Here is a 17518-nt window from a genome sequence, read left to right on the forward strand (position 1 = left end):
GCTGCATTGGAGGATATGACATTGATTGGTCGGGGGGGGGGTCGTGCTATGCCCCCCCCAAAGCTTCACCACTCACCGTTGTACCCCCCCCACCCAGAAGCAGAATGGGGCCGCTATGGCTGAAGCCTTAATAAATACACCACTGCAAAATGAACACATGGAAGACTTAAAGGGGTTGTGCGGTGGCTTCATGTTGAGGGCCTGTCCTGAGCGGTAGACCTGATGGGAGGAGACCGGCACTCCCGGGGTCGCGCACTCACCGTATCTACTCAGAGACTTTGTAAACGTAGACGAGTTGGAGATGTTGTAGGCGGAGTTCTGTTTGGGCACCAGCGCGACCGAAGATCCGTCAATAACCTGCAAGGGAGGAGCTTGCTGAGTGACCTCGCGCAGGAGGGGAACGCGCTTATTACGCTCGCGCACAGACGCGACGCTACGCACCTGGTAGTGAGCCAGGGTGTTGAGGCGCTTCCAGTCGTTGTCTATTTTGGTTGTCACGTCCTCGTCTTGCAGGATTATTCTCGCCATCCTACCCTGGCGCCACTCTGCGGGAGGGATGAGAAAGAGGAAAGCCACTTAAAGATGGCGCATCGCGGACTTAAAGGAGGAGACCTGCTGCCTCTCTTGATGTGTCTGTCTAGTAATCCCTTCCGGATCATCTTTTCTTAGAATGCTGCATGGTGCAGTCCTTCTGTTATTCCTGCTGGAAATCTCTGAATCAACCGACAGCTGATTATTACCATTCCTCAAAATGGGTGTGTCCCTGCACAGACTAGATCAGCACTGATTGGACGGTGTAGGGACACCCCCCTCCCTCAGCTGGTACCACCCAGTTGTCAATTTATTCGTATTTATAGGAGGAATAACAGTACAACACAGAGTCCTAAGAAAACATGCTCCAGAATCTACTAAAGCAGACATTCAGGAGGGCGGACAGGTCCTGATTAAAGGTGCATCTGAACTGCAACGGGAAGAGCGACAACTCTGCTCCACGTATTGCCGAACCTGCCGCTGCTTTATACCGACGGCCAGGTGTCGGGGTGCCCTGTTCTCCCAACAGGTGGGGTCCCTGTCAGACATTTCCTAATCTCATAATGTACAGGTTCTCAATATGTTCCCAGGGACCATGTCTCCTAGCTTCAGACACCTTTCTCCCAAGGGCTCCAGAAATGGGACCCCATCTGTCAGACATTTGTGCCTTATTCCCTTAAAGGGCTTTTCCTGATATCTCTGGAGCCCTGACCTAAGAAGCCCACTCAATATTATCTCATGTGGACAGCTCACTGGAGGGGTGGTCATCTCCTCCTGAGGAGTCATCAGGGGGACGTGACCGCAGTCTCTTACCAAGGTCCATGTCTCCCGCTTTGGGTCTCTGGGAATAGGGGACCCCCTTGTACACAGCATCCAGCAGCTTCTCTTTCACTTGGGTTATGGTGTCGCAGTTCAGCACCTTCACCGGAATTTCGGGGGCGTTCTCATTCTCGGGGTTCACACAGTTCAGCGTCTGTAAACAAGAGCTTTCATTGTGACAAGATCGAGAACATCTGGGAGTTCGGTGCGACCTGCAATCAGCTAATTAAATTCTACTACTTTTTTGCCAGAATTTACGACTTTAATAAGGAGCAGGGAACGCAGGTGCGAAATGCAGAATTAAACCCACTGCCTGCTGAAGGAGAATACGGAGCACACAACCCCAGCCCTCTCCGTGAACAAGAGGCATCACTGCGCCAATTAGAACCAATTATCATCGGGGCGATCCATCTGACCTGGACACAAAGAGGAGGACGCTAATGGCGAAAACGATAAACAGCGGCGTCTGCATTTACTGCAGTGAAATTGGGCTGAATGGATTGTATGCAGCATATGCCCTGCGGATTCTACCCCCTTTCTCTACAGCCAGGCGGCATTTGTCTAAGATGGCAGCATGAAGGTTTTATTGTTACAATGTATCAGTGTAGGTAAGAACCACCGGCTTGGAATCGAGGATAGGTTTTTGCTAGTGTAGCGTTTACCCACACTGATACACTGTAACGAATCCAGGCTAAGCCAGGATGGGTTTTCAGCCTCTCAATGTGGTAGACATTCACAGCTGGCAAACAGAGATATTGCTTGTGAGGATTTAAAGCACAATGCATGTTAGAAAGCTGCAGAACTTCTCCATGTACGATGATTCAAGTGAATGTCCACTTTTTAACACCACTTTGTTTTGAAAGAGACAACCCCAGGGGCGATCACTATATGGTGTCCATGTGTCCTTCTTCATGAATCAACCCCTTTTTGCACTGTTTACACATTGAATTTAATAGTAAAGCTGTATGCGGTGAGCTCCCCCTAGTGGGGACTACTGATAGTGAGAATTTAATCACATCTAAAGCTGGGGATTTGGAGCTTTGTGTCAGAAAAACAGCCCTGACTGCTAAAAGGACACTAGGCCTGATTCAAGATGTGTCTCCGGCCTCAATCAACACAGAATTTGGGCCAATTTCAATTAAAAAAATGGCATTCAGGAGTGGACATTTACTTGATGGCTTTATTTACGTAAGACTGCCCTTAGACGCTGATTATCTGGAGTCCTCCAATTACGTCTGTCACATCTATGAGCAAAGCAACCGAACGGGACAGCAAAATTCTGAGGACATTCATAAGCCGCCTCGCGGGTCGGTTCCGCCCCATAGACATTAGATTGCGGTCTAAGGAAACCAATTCACAATCCTAGTGTCTATGGGCGCATTTCACTGCGTCCAGATGAAACCATGAAATGGATTGAAGGATCCCAGTCATAGACCCCCCCCTCCCACCAGCAAAGCGGAAGGAGGGGGAGCGAGGCGCTGCGAGTAAACTTACTTGAGGCGAGCGGCAACATGACTCATCGCTCAGCCCGTCATCGGCACAAGAATTCTTCAATCCATTAACAGGCAAGCCACATTAGTGAGACACACAGAGGAGGAAGAGACAGGATGGCGAGAGAAAAAGAGAGAAAAAAAAAAGACCAATGTAAAATGACCGGAGGGGAAATCACTACAAACAGCTCAAACCGGCCGCAGACTCGTTCAGTCCGGGCCTGTAAGTCATCGAGCAAGCAGTGCTTGTGGTGAACGTATGGGACGGGACTGGGCCACAACAAAATGGCCGACCCCGTCTACATGGAGGACACAGGTCTAAGGCTTCTATGGGACGACCAACCTTGGTCGTCCACGTTGACTTTTCCTCATCAAGTATTTTAGGAAAAGACTCAAAGACAGTCTTTGCCCAGTTGACCCAAAACAATTTCAGATTTAGCAAGGACACCATGTTCTGGAGGACTGACCAGCATCTTGTATTCGATCTGCTGGCGGATGAGCTTGTCTTCACTCAGGGAATATCTGGCTTCTCCCGTGATGGCGTCAATCGGCCCCTTCTCCATCTGTTGCTTGATGGCGCAGTAGAGCATGAACAGCGGCTCGCCGGCACATTCCTGGACAGGACGAGAGGAGACATTTAAGTTACGAAAAGTCAGGAAACAACCAATTATATCACCATTAAAGGGGTACTCCCATCCCATATGGCTAGCATATCCCGTGACTTCATGATTGGTGCAGGTCGAAAGCCCTGGGATCCCCCTGATCCTGAGAGCGAAGGGGACAGAACATTGATTTAGTGCCTCTGGCAGAGTGGCCACCCTGACCATCTGACACAGATCCATTCACTTGAGGCACCGGTCCTGGAATTCCCTGCACAGCGGAGGGTCGGGGTGCCACCGCACAGAGGGGAATAGTGTTCAATCTCAGGATCAGTGGGAGTCCCAGAGGTCGGACCTCCAGATTCTATAGTGTTCCATGGAACAGGAGGCCCCAAAGTTGGTCAGATCCACCAACAAGTACATATGGTGAGTGTACGTATAACGTGATCTGCCCTACTCTGCTGATATCTTGAGGTCTAGTTCCTAAACTTGGACTCTTCCGCCACATCTCACACAGACCGCAATAAAATCCAGTCTACACCAACCACCAGGTGCACAATGTTCATGGTGGCATCAACCAAATTTGGGGGTTTTCAAAAAGTTGAATTAAAGAAAAAAAGTTCTGAACTTTTGTTTTGCATGTTTTTGTGAGCAAACCAAGTGAGTTAAAACAAGCTCGGACACCAACACAAAATAACAAACCATCATCTCATGGGTTAAAGGGATGAACTGATACTAGGAGCTTTTGATACAGAACAAGGAGTCCACACATAGTAGCCAAAACTCATGCCGTCGTGAGGTTTTCCAAAATAATTTGGTTTTGTGCATAAAACCGCAGTTTACCTGCACGCCCGCGCCTCCAACAGCCATCGATCTGCGGGGAAAGCGATTTTCACCTGCTAGGCGTGTGGGTGTGATGGGGACGGTGAGCCCATGCTGCACACAGCCCACTATTAAGAGTGCCCCCAGTCACCACGGACTTGGCGCGACGCGGCTTTCACATGCAGATCTGCCGTGGTGCAAAAGTGCAAGTACTTCCCTGTCACCATATGCTGTTCGCATCTCGTTAGCATCTGCAGTAATTAAAGAGACAGCTGCTAACGAGCGGGCGCAGGCATACATCATCCCCAGACCTTCCAACAACGCGCTTGTCTTTGAAATTATGGTTCATTTGCAAACTCGGCTTCATTAATTCAACTTGGAGAAAGCAAAGCGCGGGATCTGTGAGGCAGCGGCCGGCGCCGGGCCCCAATGACCAGAATTAATGGTTCCGGAGATAAAGAGGCGTCACCTTTTATTTTTCTGGGAGACCGGTGAGAGGGTCAGTGCCCGGGTGGAGGAGCAGGTTGGAAAGCTGGGAGGTAATTGTTGTGCATGCGGCCATCTTTACCTACATGGACATTCGGAGGCTAACCGAGTGCGGCCCCCCTACATCACATCCATATGGCCCCATTAGGACACCGCAGACATCTGACAATTGGTGTAATAATAATCAGCAAAACAGCGCCTCGAAGTGGCCATCATGGAAAATAGGCCCCTCCCCACTGTAAACCAACTCAGCCATTCAGCAGAGCAGAGATGGGTCACATGACACGGGGGTGGGGTTTACTTCTTCTAATCCCCTGACTGGCACTTTGCTCATCTTGTGCAATGCTAGGGAACAAGCCTCAATTTCACAGGGACCATCTCCAGGAGCAGGGTCCCTTTAAGAACAGCTCTTCCCTTTAAACGCACTACATTAAAGCCGGAGACGCCGGCGTTCACGAGCGGAAAAGCTACAAACGCGAGCAGAGCATTAGTGACAGGATCTAGCTCATCAGGCATCTAATACCACGCGTTTCCCGACACTTCGGAGTCATTTTTCTCCCCCGTCTCTTGCCTCGCTTTGAGGGGAATGTCTCATTGCACTTCTGATAAATCACTGCGCAGACCCCGAGAGCCGAGGGATACATAAAGGATTAAAAAACGAGGAAAAAACTGTCACCCAGCTTTTCTAGAGCCCGGAAATGCAAACTCCCTCTCAGTAAGGCATCCATACGGGCTCTTCCGCCAGGTGGATCTGTTCCTGGGAAAGCTGGGTGACAATCCCCGGCCATATTGGCTGATGACTTGACAGGTGGAGAGGATTCTCGCCAGGTTTGCAGCCTGGCCTCCCAGAATGCACCGCTCTAGAGGCGCGGGATAACAGATGGTCTGCCAGGCTACAAGTACAAGGAGAAAGAAGCCGGCGACTTGTAATGAAGATGAAATGGATTGGAAGCTGGGTGGTCGATACGAGCTAAAGCCTCCGGGCGGAGGGTAATGGAGTCTGGGGGCTTAGTGCTCCCGGGGACCGGCGCAAATCTGTACAAAGAGGTGCCCAACGATTATGTGGCAGGAGCGATCACAGCAGGCGGTGACATTTAGGCTGAAGTCGCCTTCAGGCGACCTTAACGTGAGTGACTGTTTGTCAATGTTGCAGGCCGAGGAAATATTCAGCAAAATCTGAGAAGTTACAGTTATTGGGAAACACGGATCTATGGTGCCCGGGACAACGCGGTGAAGCCGGCTGACGGGATGGGGGGGGGGGGGGGGGGGTGATACTGAAGAGGTGGATTCTGGGAGTTATGTGTATTAATATGCAGCATTTGCTGCATGCACACTGTAATCCCCGTGCTCATTTTTGCCCCAGGAGCTCACAATCTAATCCACAATCGCTTTACTATACTTTGAGAGGATTGATCAATGGCTTCAGGCCGGATTTATGGCGTAAAGAAGCCACAAAATTTACGAGTGTTTAATACTGATGACCTGTCCTCAGGATAGGCTATCAGTATGGATTTGGGGGGGGTTGGTTGAGGGGGCTTGACACCCAGGACCCCCACCGATCAGCTGTTAGAAGAGGCCACAGTTTTCCAGTGAGCTTCCTCACAGCTTATCAAGCACAGCGCCATCCACCGGATAGTGGTTGTGCTTGGTACTGCAGCTCAGCCCTATTCAATTGTATGGGACCGAGCTGCGCCAAAGCCATGTGACCATCTGGGTGGCGGGAGTTGGACCCCCACTGATCAGATATTGATGACCTACCCTAAAATTAAGGCCAGAAAATAGTGCAATCTTCACCAAAATCTCTGCAAGCAGTCAGTGAATGAGAACATACTCGTTTACATCCACAGGCTGAAAACTATACAGACCGCTCTCTGCTTGCTGTCAGTGAATAGGAACATCCTTGTTTACTGAAATTTCCCACCCAGACCTGCTAACTCTCCCGAACTGAGGGTTTGTTACACTTGCATCCTGTATAGACGATCCTCTATCAGCAGCATAAACCTCTCTCCTGTCCTGATATTTGTTACAATGTATCAGTGCACGTATAAAAGATCCCACCCAGAGGATGGTCTGGATACAACTGTAACAAATCAGTCAGCTGTGAGAAGTGCTAGTTCAGGAGCAAGCAGAGATCTTGCAAATAGTGAGGAATGGAAACAAAGTATATAAGAAAGTTGCAGAACGTTTCATTATACTGTGATTAATCTTCAGTTACACAACTGGCATTGGACTGGGCGACCGGTGGGCACAAGGTACTGTGGGCAGCGCCCAGGAACCCATCACTTACAACCACAGGTGTAAAAGGTACAGCTTTAGGTTTTATACTTCGGGTCCGTTCCTGCCAAATGCTGACGAGCTTGTGAGCCACACACCTGGCGCAGTCCGCCCGGGCACAAGGCTGCCAATTACACTTGTATGGTATAGTGGTCATTTGGCAGAGAGGCGGCAGTGAAAATACTGTAAAGCTGGTAGAGGATGTGAACTCCGGGCGCCTGAGGTCCGCAGATTGGATTTTCCATTCAGTGCCCGCAGTAGAAGACGCGGAGGGCACGGCGGCAGTCTATTAGCACGTTACATTAAGAGCGGGTAATGAGCGGGTAGGTGTACGTATTAAGCGGGTCCCCGGAGTATGAAGCGCTTTCGCCAGCTTACTGCACATTACAGGGCCACTTTCAGCCTTCAAACAGGCGGCTTAATAATAAACCTCAAAGTCTTTCTATCTGAAGGAAGCGGATATCGAAACGCGCTGGACCAGGAGCAGGCGGGGGAGGGGAGCAAGCCAGAGTATGGATTCAAGAAAAAGGCCTGCAACTCTACCTGTGCAACTGCTTAAAGGGGTATTCCAATAATATATATATGGCGAGAGGGGACCCAAACCCAGGACGAAATCACCCCAATGCGCTCATACGTTCTCCCCTTGGTGCAGGTCTCAGATTTCTGAAAAATGCTAATTCTGGCTGCTACTTAGTAATCTGCCTCATATTTCAGTGGTTCACCAAGATCTCTGCTTGCTGACAGTGAAAAGGAACACCCAGACCTTATACGTCTCACAGGGCTGCTGCTTTCGCTGCAGTGTGTCGGTGCAGTTTATCATTATCAGCCTGAAGTAACAGGACAGTGCAGGGGTTTGTGATGTCAGCTTACTGAAGACTCACTACACGGATACACTGTAACGAACCCCTCAGCTGCTGAGTAGGATTAGGTCCTGCTTGACAACCCTCCTGGTTTGTCTAAGAGACTTCCCGGACTCCCAGAAAAGCTGGCAAATCTCCGGGGAACGCATGGAAGGCTGATCGGCCCACCATGACCGCTAACTGTATAGGACACAGGGATGTCGCAGCTCTGCGGGCCCATATATGCTCCGAGGGGGCGTGACATGTGTCAAAAGGAGGCGTGCCTATGTGGAAAGGGGGTGTGGCCTTCAAAAAGGGGGCATGTCCACACTAGTAAAAATTTGCAAAGCAAGCAAGTATGGAGTAAGTCAAGGTGACCTGTGGACACAATAGCTTTATGTTACAGAGAAGGAATTTCCTGAAAGGAGGCTCAAAGAGTGGAGTGCCCCTTTAAGCAAAGAATAAAAAAAAAACACCGTCAGCTGCGGAACTCAGCGCCAAGCAAGCTCTTTGTTCTTTTTACATGAAGTTTAATTCATTTTGATCGTTCTGATGTCTCAATATTGATTTCTTCCCATATGGTGTAAAAAAAGCAACAACAATTTAGAAACGCGTCGCTGTCTCAGCTGGGTGGGGATCGCCATCTGCATTCCCCCCGGTGGAATCAATCAGAATAAAATACACAGAGGCTTCCGCTCGCCAACATTTCAACTTCCACCCATGAAGAAAGGCCCAAAAATATCTAGAGGGTCCTACGTATCACACGCCCTTCACTACTCCTCCAAAAAGTCTAGGATGATCCAAACTGTTCCTTTAGAACAGTCAGAACCCCCTAAATATCTGAGTTCAGTGGTCTGTTCCGCAACACAGGGCTTTTCTCCCTTTAAACTGACTGCACAGTTGTGGAATAGACCATCTTATGCAAGTAATGGGGGTGTTCTGACTAAAGTAATGAAGAATTTTTTTATTTTTATTTTCTAGCAGGGAGGATAAACCCTCCGTGTCTTACAAAAATACGGCGCTAATCCCGGTGTCAATCATTCCGCATATAATAAAGAAACTTACCTTTAAGAACTTGTATAGAAGAAAGGTGAACCAGTTTGTCAGCATCTTCTCAGCCACAGACTCCGTCCTTGGGGGGGGAAAGGAGAAAAAAAACACATTGAATACAATAGAGCCAGCAGCAATTAAAGCTCTGCATTGTCCTGCAGGTGCATACCGCAAGCTGGCTGCCTAATAAATGTGTTACTGTCACTTTAAATATAAACAAAGACAAAGTTGCTTGTGTAATTCAGGTGTTTTTTAATACAACTATGGCGTCCTATGGGTGCATACGACCCCATGGAAACACCCGGGATGTCCGGCACGTTGTGCCCCATGGGATGTGTCCTGTCTGTTCGTGACATCCCCATCAGGGACGCGGCACAACCGTGCGGATTTTAATAATCAAGGAGCGGCCCAGAGGCAGTGCGCAGCGCTTCTCATTGATCTTTATATAAATTAAATTCCTTCTCTTTCTCCGAGTCGGCCCCAGGGGGCCACAGGACTGCAGCCATAGTTTTGTACCATCAATGAAGAAACCAGACATCAAAGGGGAGATCACTTTAAGCAGCCGGGAAATGCCGTAATGAGATGCATTCATGCGCCATTAAACGGGACCAGTTCAGGGAGATGCAGATCACACAGCTTAATCCCTTTGGTCCTGGGGGACGCGCAGCGCCGAAAGGGTTAAACAGCTGTCAAACATGACAACAGCGCTCGCTCTGCTAATGGAGCAAGGACCGGCTCTGATCACATCTGTAGGTGACACCAGTCATAGAAACCGCGCAGCAGTCACATGACTGATCGTAAGAACGTCACCTGGACAGATATACAGTACCGGAAAATATCATCAATATCATCTGATCTCAACGAAACTGTACCATTATCTATAGGGGGCGGTATTATAGTAGTTATATTCTTGTACATAGGAGCAGTATTATAGTAGTTATATTCTTGTACATAGGGGGCAGTATTATAGTAGTTATATTCTTGTACATAGGAGCAGTATTATAGTAGTTATATTCTTGTACATAGGAGGCAGTATTATAGTAGTTGTATTCTTGTACATAGGAGCAGTATTATAGTAGTTATATTCTTGTACATAGGAGGCAGTATTATAGTAGTTATATTCTTGTACATAGGAGGCAGTATTATAGTAGTTATATTCTTGTACATAGGAGCAGTATTATAGTAGTTATATTCTTGTACATAGGAGGCAGTATTATAGTAGTTATATTCTTGTACATGGGAGCAGTATTATAGTAGTTATATTCTTGTACATAGGAGCAGTATTATAGTAGTTATATTCTTGTACATAGGAGCAGTATTATAGTAGATATATTCTTGTACATAGGAGGCAGTATTATAGTAGTTATATTCCTGTACATAGGAGCAGTATTATAGTAGTTATATTCTTGTACATAGGAGGCAGTATTATAGTAGTTATATTCTTGTACATAGGAGCAGTATTATAGTAGTTATATTCCTGTACATAGGAGGCAGTATTATAGTAGTTATATTCTTGTACATAGGAGCAGCATTATAGTAGTTATATTCTTGTACATAGGAGCAGTATTATAGTAGATATATTCTTGTACATAGGAGCAGTATTATAGTAGTTATATTCTTGTACATAGGAGCAGTATTATAGTAGTTATATTCTTGTACATAGGAGCAGTATTATTGTAGTTATATTCTTGTACATAGGAGGCAGTATTATAGTAGTTATATTCTTGTACATAGAAGCAGTATTATAGTAGTTATATTCTTGTACATAGGAGGCAGTATTATAGTAGTTATATTCTTGTACATAGGGGCAGTATTATAGTAGTTATATTCTTGTACATAGGAGCAGTATTATAGTAGTTATATTCTTGCACATAGGAGCAGTATTATAGTAGTTATATTCTTGTACATAGGAGGCAGTATTATTGTAGTTATATTCTTGTACATAGGAGCAGTATTATAGTAGTTATATTCTTGTACATAGGAGCAGTATTATAGTAGATATATTCTTGTACATAGGAGCAGTATTATAGTAGTTATATTCTTGTACATAGAAGCAGTATTATAGTAGTTATATTCTTGTACATAGGAGCAGTATTATAGTAGTTATATTCTTGTACATAGGGGCAGTATTATAGTAGTTATATTCTTGTACATAGGAGCAGTATTATAGTAGTTATATTCTTGCACATAGGAGCAGTATTATAGTAGTTATATTCTTGTACATAGGAGCAGTATTATAGTAGTTATATTCTTGTACATAGGAGCAGTATTATAGTAGTTATATTCTTGTACATAGTAGCAGTATTATAGTAGTTATATTCTTGTACATAGGAGCAGTATTATAGTAGTTATATTCTTGTACATAGGAGGCAGTATTATTGTAGTTATATTCTTGTACATAGGAGCAGTATTATAGTAGTTATATTCTTGTACATAGGAGCAGTATTATAGTAGTTATATTCTTGTACATAGGAGGCAGTATTATAGTAGTTATATTCTTGTACATAGGAGCAGTATTATAGTAGTTATATTCTTGTACATAGGAGCAGTATTATTGTAGTTATATTCTTGTACATAGGAGCAGTATTATAGTAGTTATATTCTTGTACATAGGAGCAGTATTATAGTAGTTATATTCTTGTACATAGGAGGCAGTATTATAGTAGTTATAGTCTTGTACATAGGAGCAGTATTATAGTAGTTATATTCTTGTACATAGGAGCAGTATTATAGTAGTTATATTCTTGTACATAGGAGCAGTATTATAGTAGTTATATTCTTGTACATAGGAGCAGTATTATAGTAGTTATATTCTTGTACATAGGAGCAGTATTATAGCAGTTATATTCTTGTACATAGGAGGCAGTATTATAGTAGTTATATTCTTGTATATAGGAGCAGTATTATAGTAGTTATATTCTTGTACATAGGAGCAGTATTATAGTAGTTATATTCTTGTACATAGGAGCAGTATTATAGTAGTTATATTCTTGTACATAGGAGCAGTATTATAGTAGTTATATTATTGTACATAGGAGCAGTATTATAGTAGTTATATTCTTGTACATAGTAGGCAGTATTATAGTAGTTATATTCTTGTACATAGGAGCAGTATTATAGTAGTTATATTCTTGTACATAGGAGCAGTATTATAGTAGTTATATTCTTGTACATAGGAGGCAGTATTATAGTAGTTATATTCTTGTACATAGGAGCAGTATTATAGTTATAACTTTGCTCCTGAGCATCTCTGGCTTCAGCTGCACTGAAGATCAGGGACAGTTAGAGAGAAAGCAATAAATAAATATTAAGAGCTTCATTTACAGCCAAATCTGACGGTCACAGAGTCTTGAAGTGCAATTTCTGTCACCAAGCCTGTGATCAATAGAGAGAGGATGGGAAGATATTGAATTAATGAAGATAATGTATTTTTTAGCAGAACCCCGGCTTTTGCATTCGGAAATCGATTTGATTGTGTTTAATTCTTCTTTTCAGCGCCGGCTCTGTGCGTCGATTGATTTCTTTCAGCCTTTTTAATCATTCTCGCATGTACGAAGCATTGTGCTCAGGATACGGGATGGGACAAGTGGATGGGATGTCAAGCCTCTCGGCTCCTGAATGGTTTGCTTCTTCACAACGGAGATGCAAGGTAATAACATGCAGGGTCACTGATACACTGTTACTGACAGATCTCTGCTCACAAAAACCCTTATGATGAGTTTAGGGTTTTATAAAAACCAAAATCACAGCCAATTGAGAAGAAAAAAATGAGATTAAACTGGAAACTGAAAAAAAAAAAAAAATTTTTCCAGAGCTGAAATCTTCCAGCATCCCCTGCTTGTTCCATATCTGCTCAGAGTAGTCATCTGATGTAAGAACAAACTATTTGCTACCAACGTTACACAAGCTCAGATAAGCTATTATTGTATATTTATGAACGAGCTTGCTGACCGTTTCCACTAAAAACCAGCACAGAAAAGTGTGTAGTATAATACAGGATGTAGCTTAGATTCACTATCGGATAAGTAACGTATGTACACAGTGACTGCACCAGCAGAATAGTGAGTGCAGCTCTGGAGTATAATACAGGATGTAGCTTAGATTCACTATCGGATAAGTAATGTATGTACACAGTGACTGCACCAGCAGAATAGTGAGTGCAGCTCTGGGGTATAATACAGGATGTAGCTTAGATTCACTATCGGATAAGTAATGTATGTACACAGTGACTGCACCAGCAGAATAGTGAGTGCAGCTCTGGAGTATAATACAGGATGTAACTCAGGATCAGTACAGGATAAGTAATGTATGTACACTGTGACTGCACCAGCAGAATAGTGAGTGCAGCTCTGGAGTATAATACAGTATGTAACTCAGGATCAGTACAGGAGAAGTAATGTCTGTACACAGTGACTGCACCAGCAGAATAGTGAGTGCAGCTCTGGAGTATAATACAGGATGTAACTCAGGATCAGTACAGGATAAGTAATGTATGTACACAGTGACTGCACCAGCAGAATAATGAGTGCAGCTCTGGAGTATAATACAGGATTTAACAGAGTATCAGTACAGGATAAGTAATGTATGTACATAGTGACTGCACCAGCAGAATAATGAGTGCAGCTCTGGAGTATAACACAGGATGTAAGTTGGGATCAGTAAAGGATAAGTAATGTATGTACACAGTGACTGCACCAGCAGAATAGTGAGTGCAGCTCTGGAGTATAATACAGGATGTAAGTTGGGATCAGTAAAGGATAAGTCATGTGATTTTGTTTGAGAACGGACATCCGTTTTCGTACTGCTCTCACCTTCTCAGCAGCAGTTTAGGGTGGTTCTTGCTCTCCAGATTCTTCTCTATCAGGTCAGACAGAAGTTGTTTGAGGACACCGGTGGCATACTCCATCTCCCCCTGCAGTCCGGTCATGATCAGGGAGGCTACATTTCCTCTGTCTCTCATGGAGAAGCTGCGTTGGGCTTCCAAGGTGCGGATAAAGGTCAGAAGGAAATGCTTCTTGTTCAGGAGCTGCCCAAAGAGGTTCAGAGCCTTCTCCACATTGGCTTGGACCTGTGATAAGGAAGACAGCTGTCAGGGATCACACATCTGGGATTAAGTAAACCTTCTATTTGCTGTGCAGTCTATTGCAATAAATATGAAAAGATCTGCATTACATCAATATTAAAAAAGAAAAGGTTACACCGCCTTTCGTATAAAGCTATAAATGGCGCCATCTGTGTAATAAGCCGTACACACAGGTGAGTGTAAATTCAGCCCGACATAAGGGCACTTCATCAGGGCGAAGTGGGGGCGAGCTGCACCGATCCCGTGCAGACACCTCCTTGGCTCGCTCCTTGTTTCTTACCCATTTCTTTGTTGCTGATTAATGCAGCTATTAACCAAAATTATCACTCAGGTCTCATATAGTTCAAGAGTCCTCAACCTTCGCAAACGGGAAAAAAACCTCCACAGACGCCCCGAGCAGCTGCCATATTAATCACTGGAGCATTCATAATATATTCACTGGGCATTAATACAGACGATTCCAAGTGGAGGTTTGTGTCGCGCGCCAATTGCTCCTAACAGGTATTCCTGCCGAGTTCTGGAGGACGTGCACTTACCTCCCACTCCACTCACCGGCTTCTGATTGCTGCTGAGAGGTGGAAAGCCGTCCATTTGTTTTAAGGACGTCTGAGACCAGTGCAGCAACTCAAGTCACCAACATGTCCTGGAACATTCACTACTCTGATGAGTCACATAGATTACTTATCCTGTACTTCACCAGCAGAATAGTGAGTGCAGCTCTGGAGTATAATACAGGATGCAACTCAGGATAAGTAATGTAATGTATGTACACAGTGACTGCACCAGCAGAATAGTGAGTGCAGCTCTGGAGTATAATACAGGATGTAACTCAGGATCAGTACAGGATAAGTAATTTATGTACACAGTGACTGCACCAGCAGAATAGTGAGTGCAGCTCTGGAGTATAATACAGGATGTAACTCAGGATCAGTACAGGATATGTAATTTAATGTATGTACACAGTGACTCCACAAGCAGAATAGTGAGTGCAGCTCTGGAGTATAATACAGGATGTAACTCAGGATCAGTACAGGATAAGTAATGTAATGTATGTACACAGTGACTGCACCAGCAGAATAGTGAGTGCAGCTCTGGAGTATAATACAGGATGTAACTCGGGATCAGTACAGGATAAGTAATGTATGTACACAGTGACTGCACCAGCAGAATAGTGAGTGCAGCTCTGGAGTATAATACAGGATGTAATCAGGATCAGTACAGGATAAGTAATGTATGTACACAGTGACTGCACCAGCAGAATAGTGAGTGCAGCTCTGGAGTATAATGCAGGATGTAACTGAGGATCAGTAAAGGATAAGTAATGTATGTACACAGTGACTGCACCAGCAGAATAGTGAGTGCAGCTCTGGAGTATAATGCAGGATGTAACTGAGGATCAGTAAAGGATAAGTAATGTATGTACACAGTGACTGCACCAGCAGAATAGTGAGTGCAGCTCTGGAGTATAATACAGGATGTAACTCAGGATCAGTACAGGATAAGTAATGTATGTACACAGTGACTGCACCAGCAGAATAGTGAGTGCAGCTCTGGAGTATAATACAGGATGTAACTCAGGATCAGTACAGGATAAGTAATGTATGTACACAGTGACTGCACCAGCAGAATAGTGAGTGCAGCCCTGGAGTATAATACAGGATGTAACTCAGGATCAGTACAGGATAAGTAATGTAATGTAATGTATGTACACAGTGACTGCACCAGCAGAATAGTGAGTGCAGCTCTGGAGTGTAATACAGGATGTAACTCAGGATCAGTACAGGATAAGTAATGTAATGTATGTACACAGTGACTGCACCAGCAGAATAGTGAGTGCAGCTCTGGAGTATAATACAGGATGTAACTCAGGATCAGTACAGGATAAGTAATGTATGTACACAGTGACTGCACCAGCAGAATAGTGAGTACAGCTCTGGAGTATAATACAGGATGTAACTCAGGATCAGTACAGGATAAGTAATGTATGTACACAGTGACTGCACCAGCAGAATAGTGAGTGCAGCTCTGGAGTATAATACAGGATGTAACTCAGGATCAGTACAGGATAAGTAATGTAATGTATGTACACTACACAGTGACTTCTTTTATGTCAATTATAAATCCGTAAAATGGTGTCAGGAGGAGGACATATAGTGGGGTCTAACAAAAGGTTTCTTTTGATCTCCCAAGTGTTAAACATGGCTGTTTTCTTATAAAACACAGCTGGTGTACGGTATTGCCACTGATCCACGTTCACTGTGGAACTGATCTGAAATAACACAGCCTGTGGATCGTGGTGTCGCTCTCTCTTTCTGTAAGAAAGCAGCCATGTTTTTCTAATCACAGAGCGTATAGATCCCCCCCCCCCCTTCCCCTTTCAATATTAGCGTAGAGTATATCATCTATGGGATCTCCACCATTATTCCCAGAAGACCGCCTCTACGGTTCTGGCCTGACACCTTTGATTTCGGATAATATAAGGAAAGAAAGTTTTGCGCCGTCCTCTCTCTACTCATTAGCAGGAGCGCGCAGCCTCCGTGGCTTGTGCTGTGGGGAAGTCTTTAGGGAAGTGCAGCAAAGATACAAGTCTTGGCTTCCATCAGATCGTGTACTGAGGAGGCACGTGCTAAACCTACAGCGGGAGGAACAGGATCAGGCTCTGCCGAGGTTGGTGGTGGCCACTGATCTGCGCGGGGGACGCAAAAGTAACGGGCACGCTGCTGGTGGAGTCCCCTGAGGCCAATAACGTCAGCAGCCACCGTCGTGATAGAGCAGGGATCAGCCACCTTTGGCACTCCAGCTGCTGTGAAACTACAATTCCCAGCATGCTCCATTCATTTCTATAGGAGTTCGCACAAGATCAAAGTATGCATGCTGGGAGTTGTAGTTTCACAACAGCTGGAGTGCCGGAGGTTGCCTGTCCCTGTGATAGAGGAACTCCACTGATCAAAGTTCTCTACATAGACCTAACTCTAGTTCTTCAATGATCTTCTATGGATATTAAGTGGCATCCGGTCTTGTACTCCAATCGCACCCAGAGCAGCATTCAAAAGACCAGTTTGGCAGCACTTTGGCAGCATAACCTTATGGGGCTTTTTTTCTTGCACCCCCTGCTGGAAACAGAGACATCTGCACACTGATGGTAAAACACCGCATCACCCACAATGCATAGCAGCAGCGTGTAAGGCTCTGGCCCTGTTCACACCTCATGCCCGGTTTTTGGTCTGTTTTCTGTCTGATGATCAGAGATTTTGGTAAAAATTTACAAAACGGATTAAAATGAGACACCCGCTTCCACAAAACTGAAACTCATCCTTTGTGACATCAGAAATGATGTATGCGGTACGTGTACAGTGTGTGCGAATGTATATATATAGTATGTATGTGGACAGTATATATATATACACACACAGTATGTATGCTGCGTGCAAATTATTCCTAACCGGGTCAGTTTCCAATCTGTTGCTAAATACGGGTCATTTTGCACCTTACTTTGAATGCAGCTCTGGATGTGACTGGAGCAGA

The 17518-nt window shown here is 44.9% G+C and overlaps 1 protein-coding gene across 3 annotated transcripts in view; it reads right to left on the minus strand.

The window, feature by feature from the left end:
- The window catches only part of PLXNA1 (plexin A1), a 278496-nt gene that overhangs the window by 10213 nt on the left and 250765 nt on the right, over positions 1-17518 (minus strand). For 2 of the 3 annotated variants that reach the window (XM_040408571.1, XM_040408572.1), the window contains exons 22-28: positions 13722-13978; positions 8926-8992; positions 3308-3454; positions 2845-2898; positions 1345-1504; positions 442-545; positions 261-357 (exon numbers count right to left, since the gene is read on the minus strand). In XM_040408571.1, the coding sequence (XP_040264505.1) occupies positions 261-357; positions 442-545; positions 1345-1504; positions 2845-2898; positions 3308-3454; positions 8926-8992; positions 13722-13978 (886 nt within the window). The remainder of the gene's footprint in view (positions 1-260; positions 358-441; positions 546-1344; positions 1505-2844; positions 2899-3307; positions 3455-8925; positions 8993-13721; positions 13979-17518) is intronic. The other variant, XM_040408573.1, reaches the window with a different exon arrangement.

The sequence above is a fragment of the Bufo bufo genome, chromosome 9 (genome assembly GCF_905171765.1).
Source record: "Bufo bufo chromosome 9, aBufBuf1.1, whole genome shotgun sequence".
Lineage (NCBI taxonomy): Eukaryota > Metazoa > Chordata > Amphibia > Anura > Bufonidae > Bufo > Bufo bufo.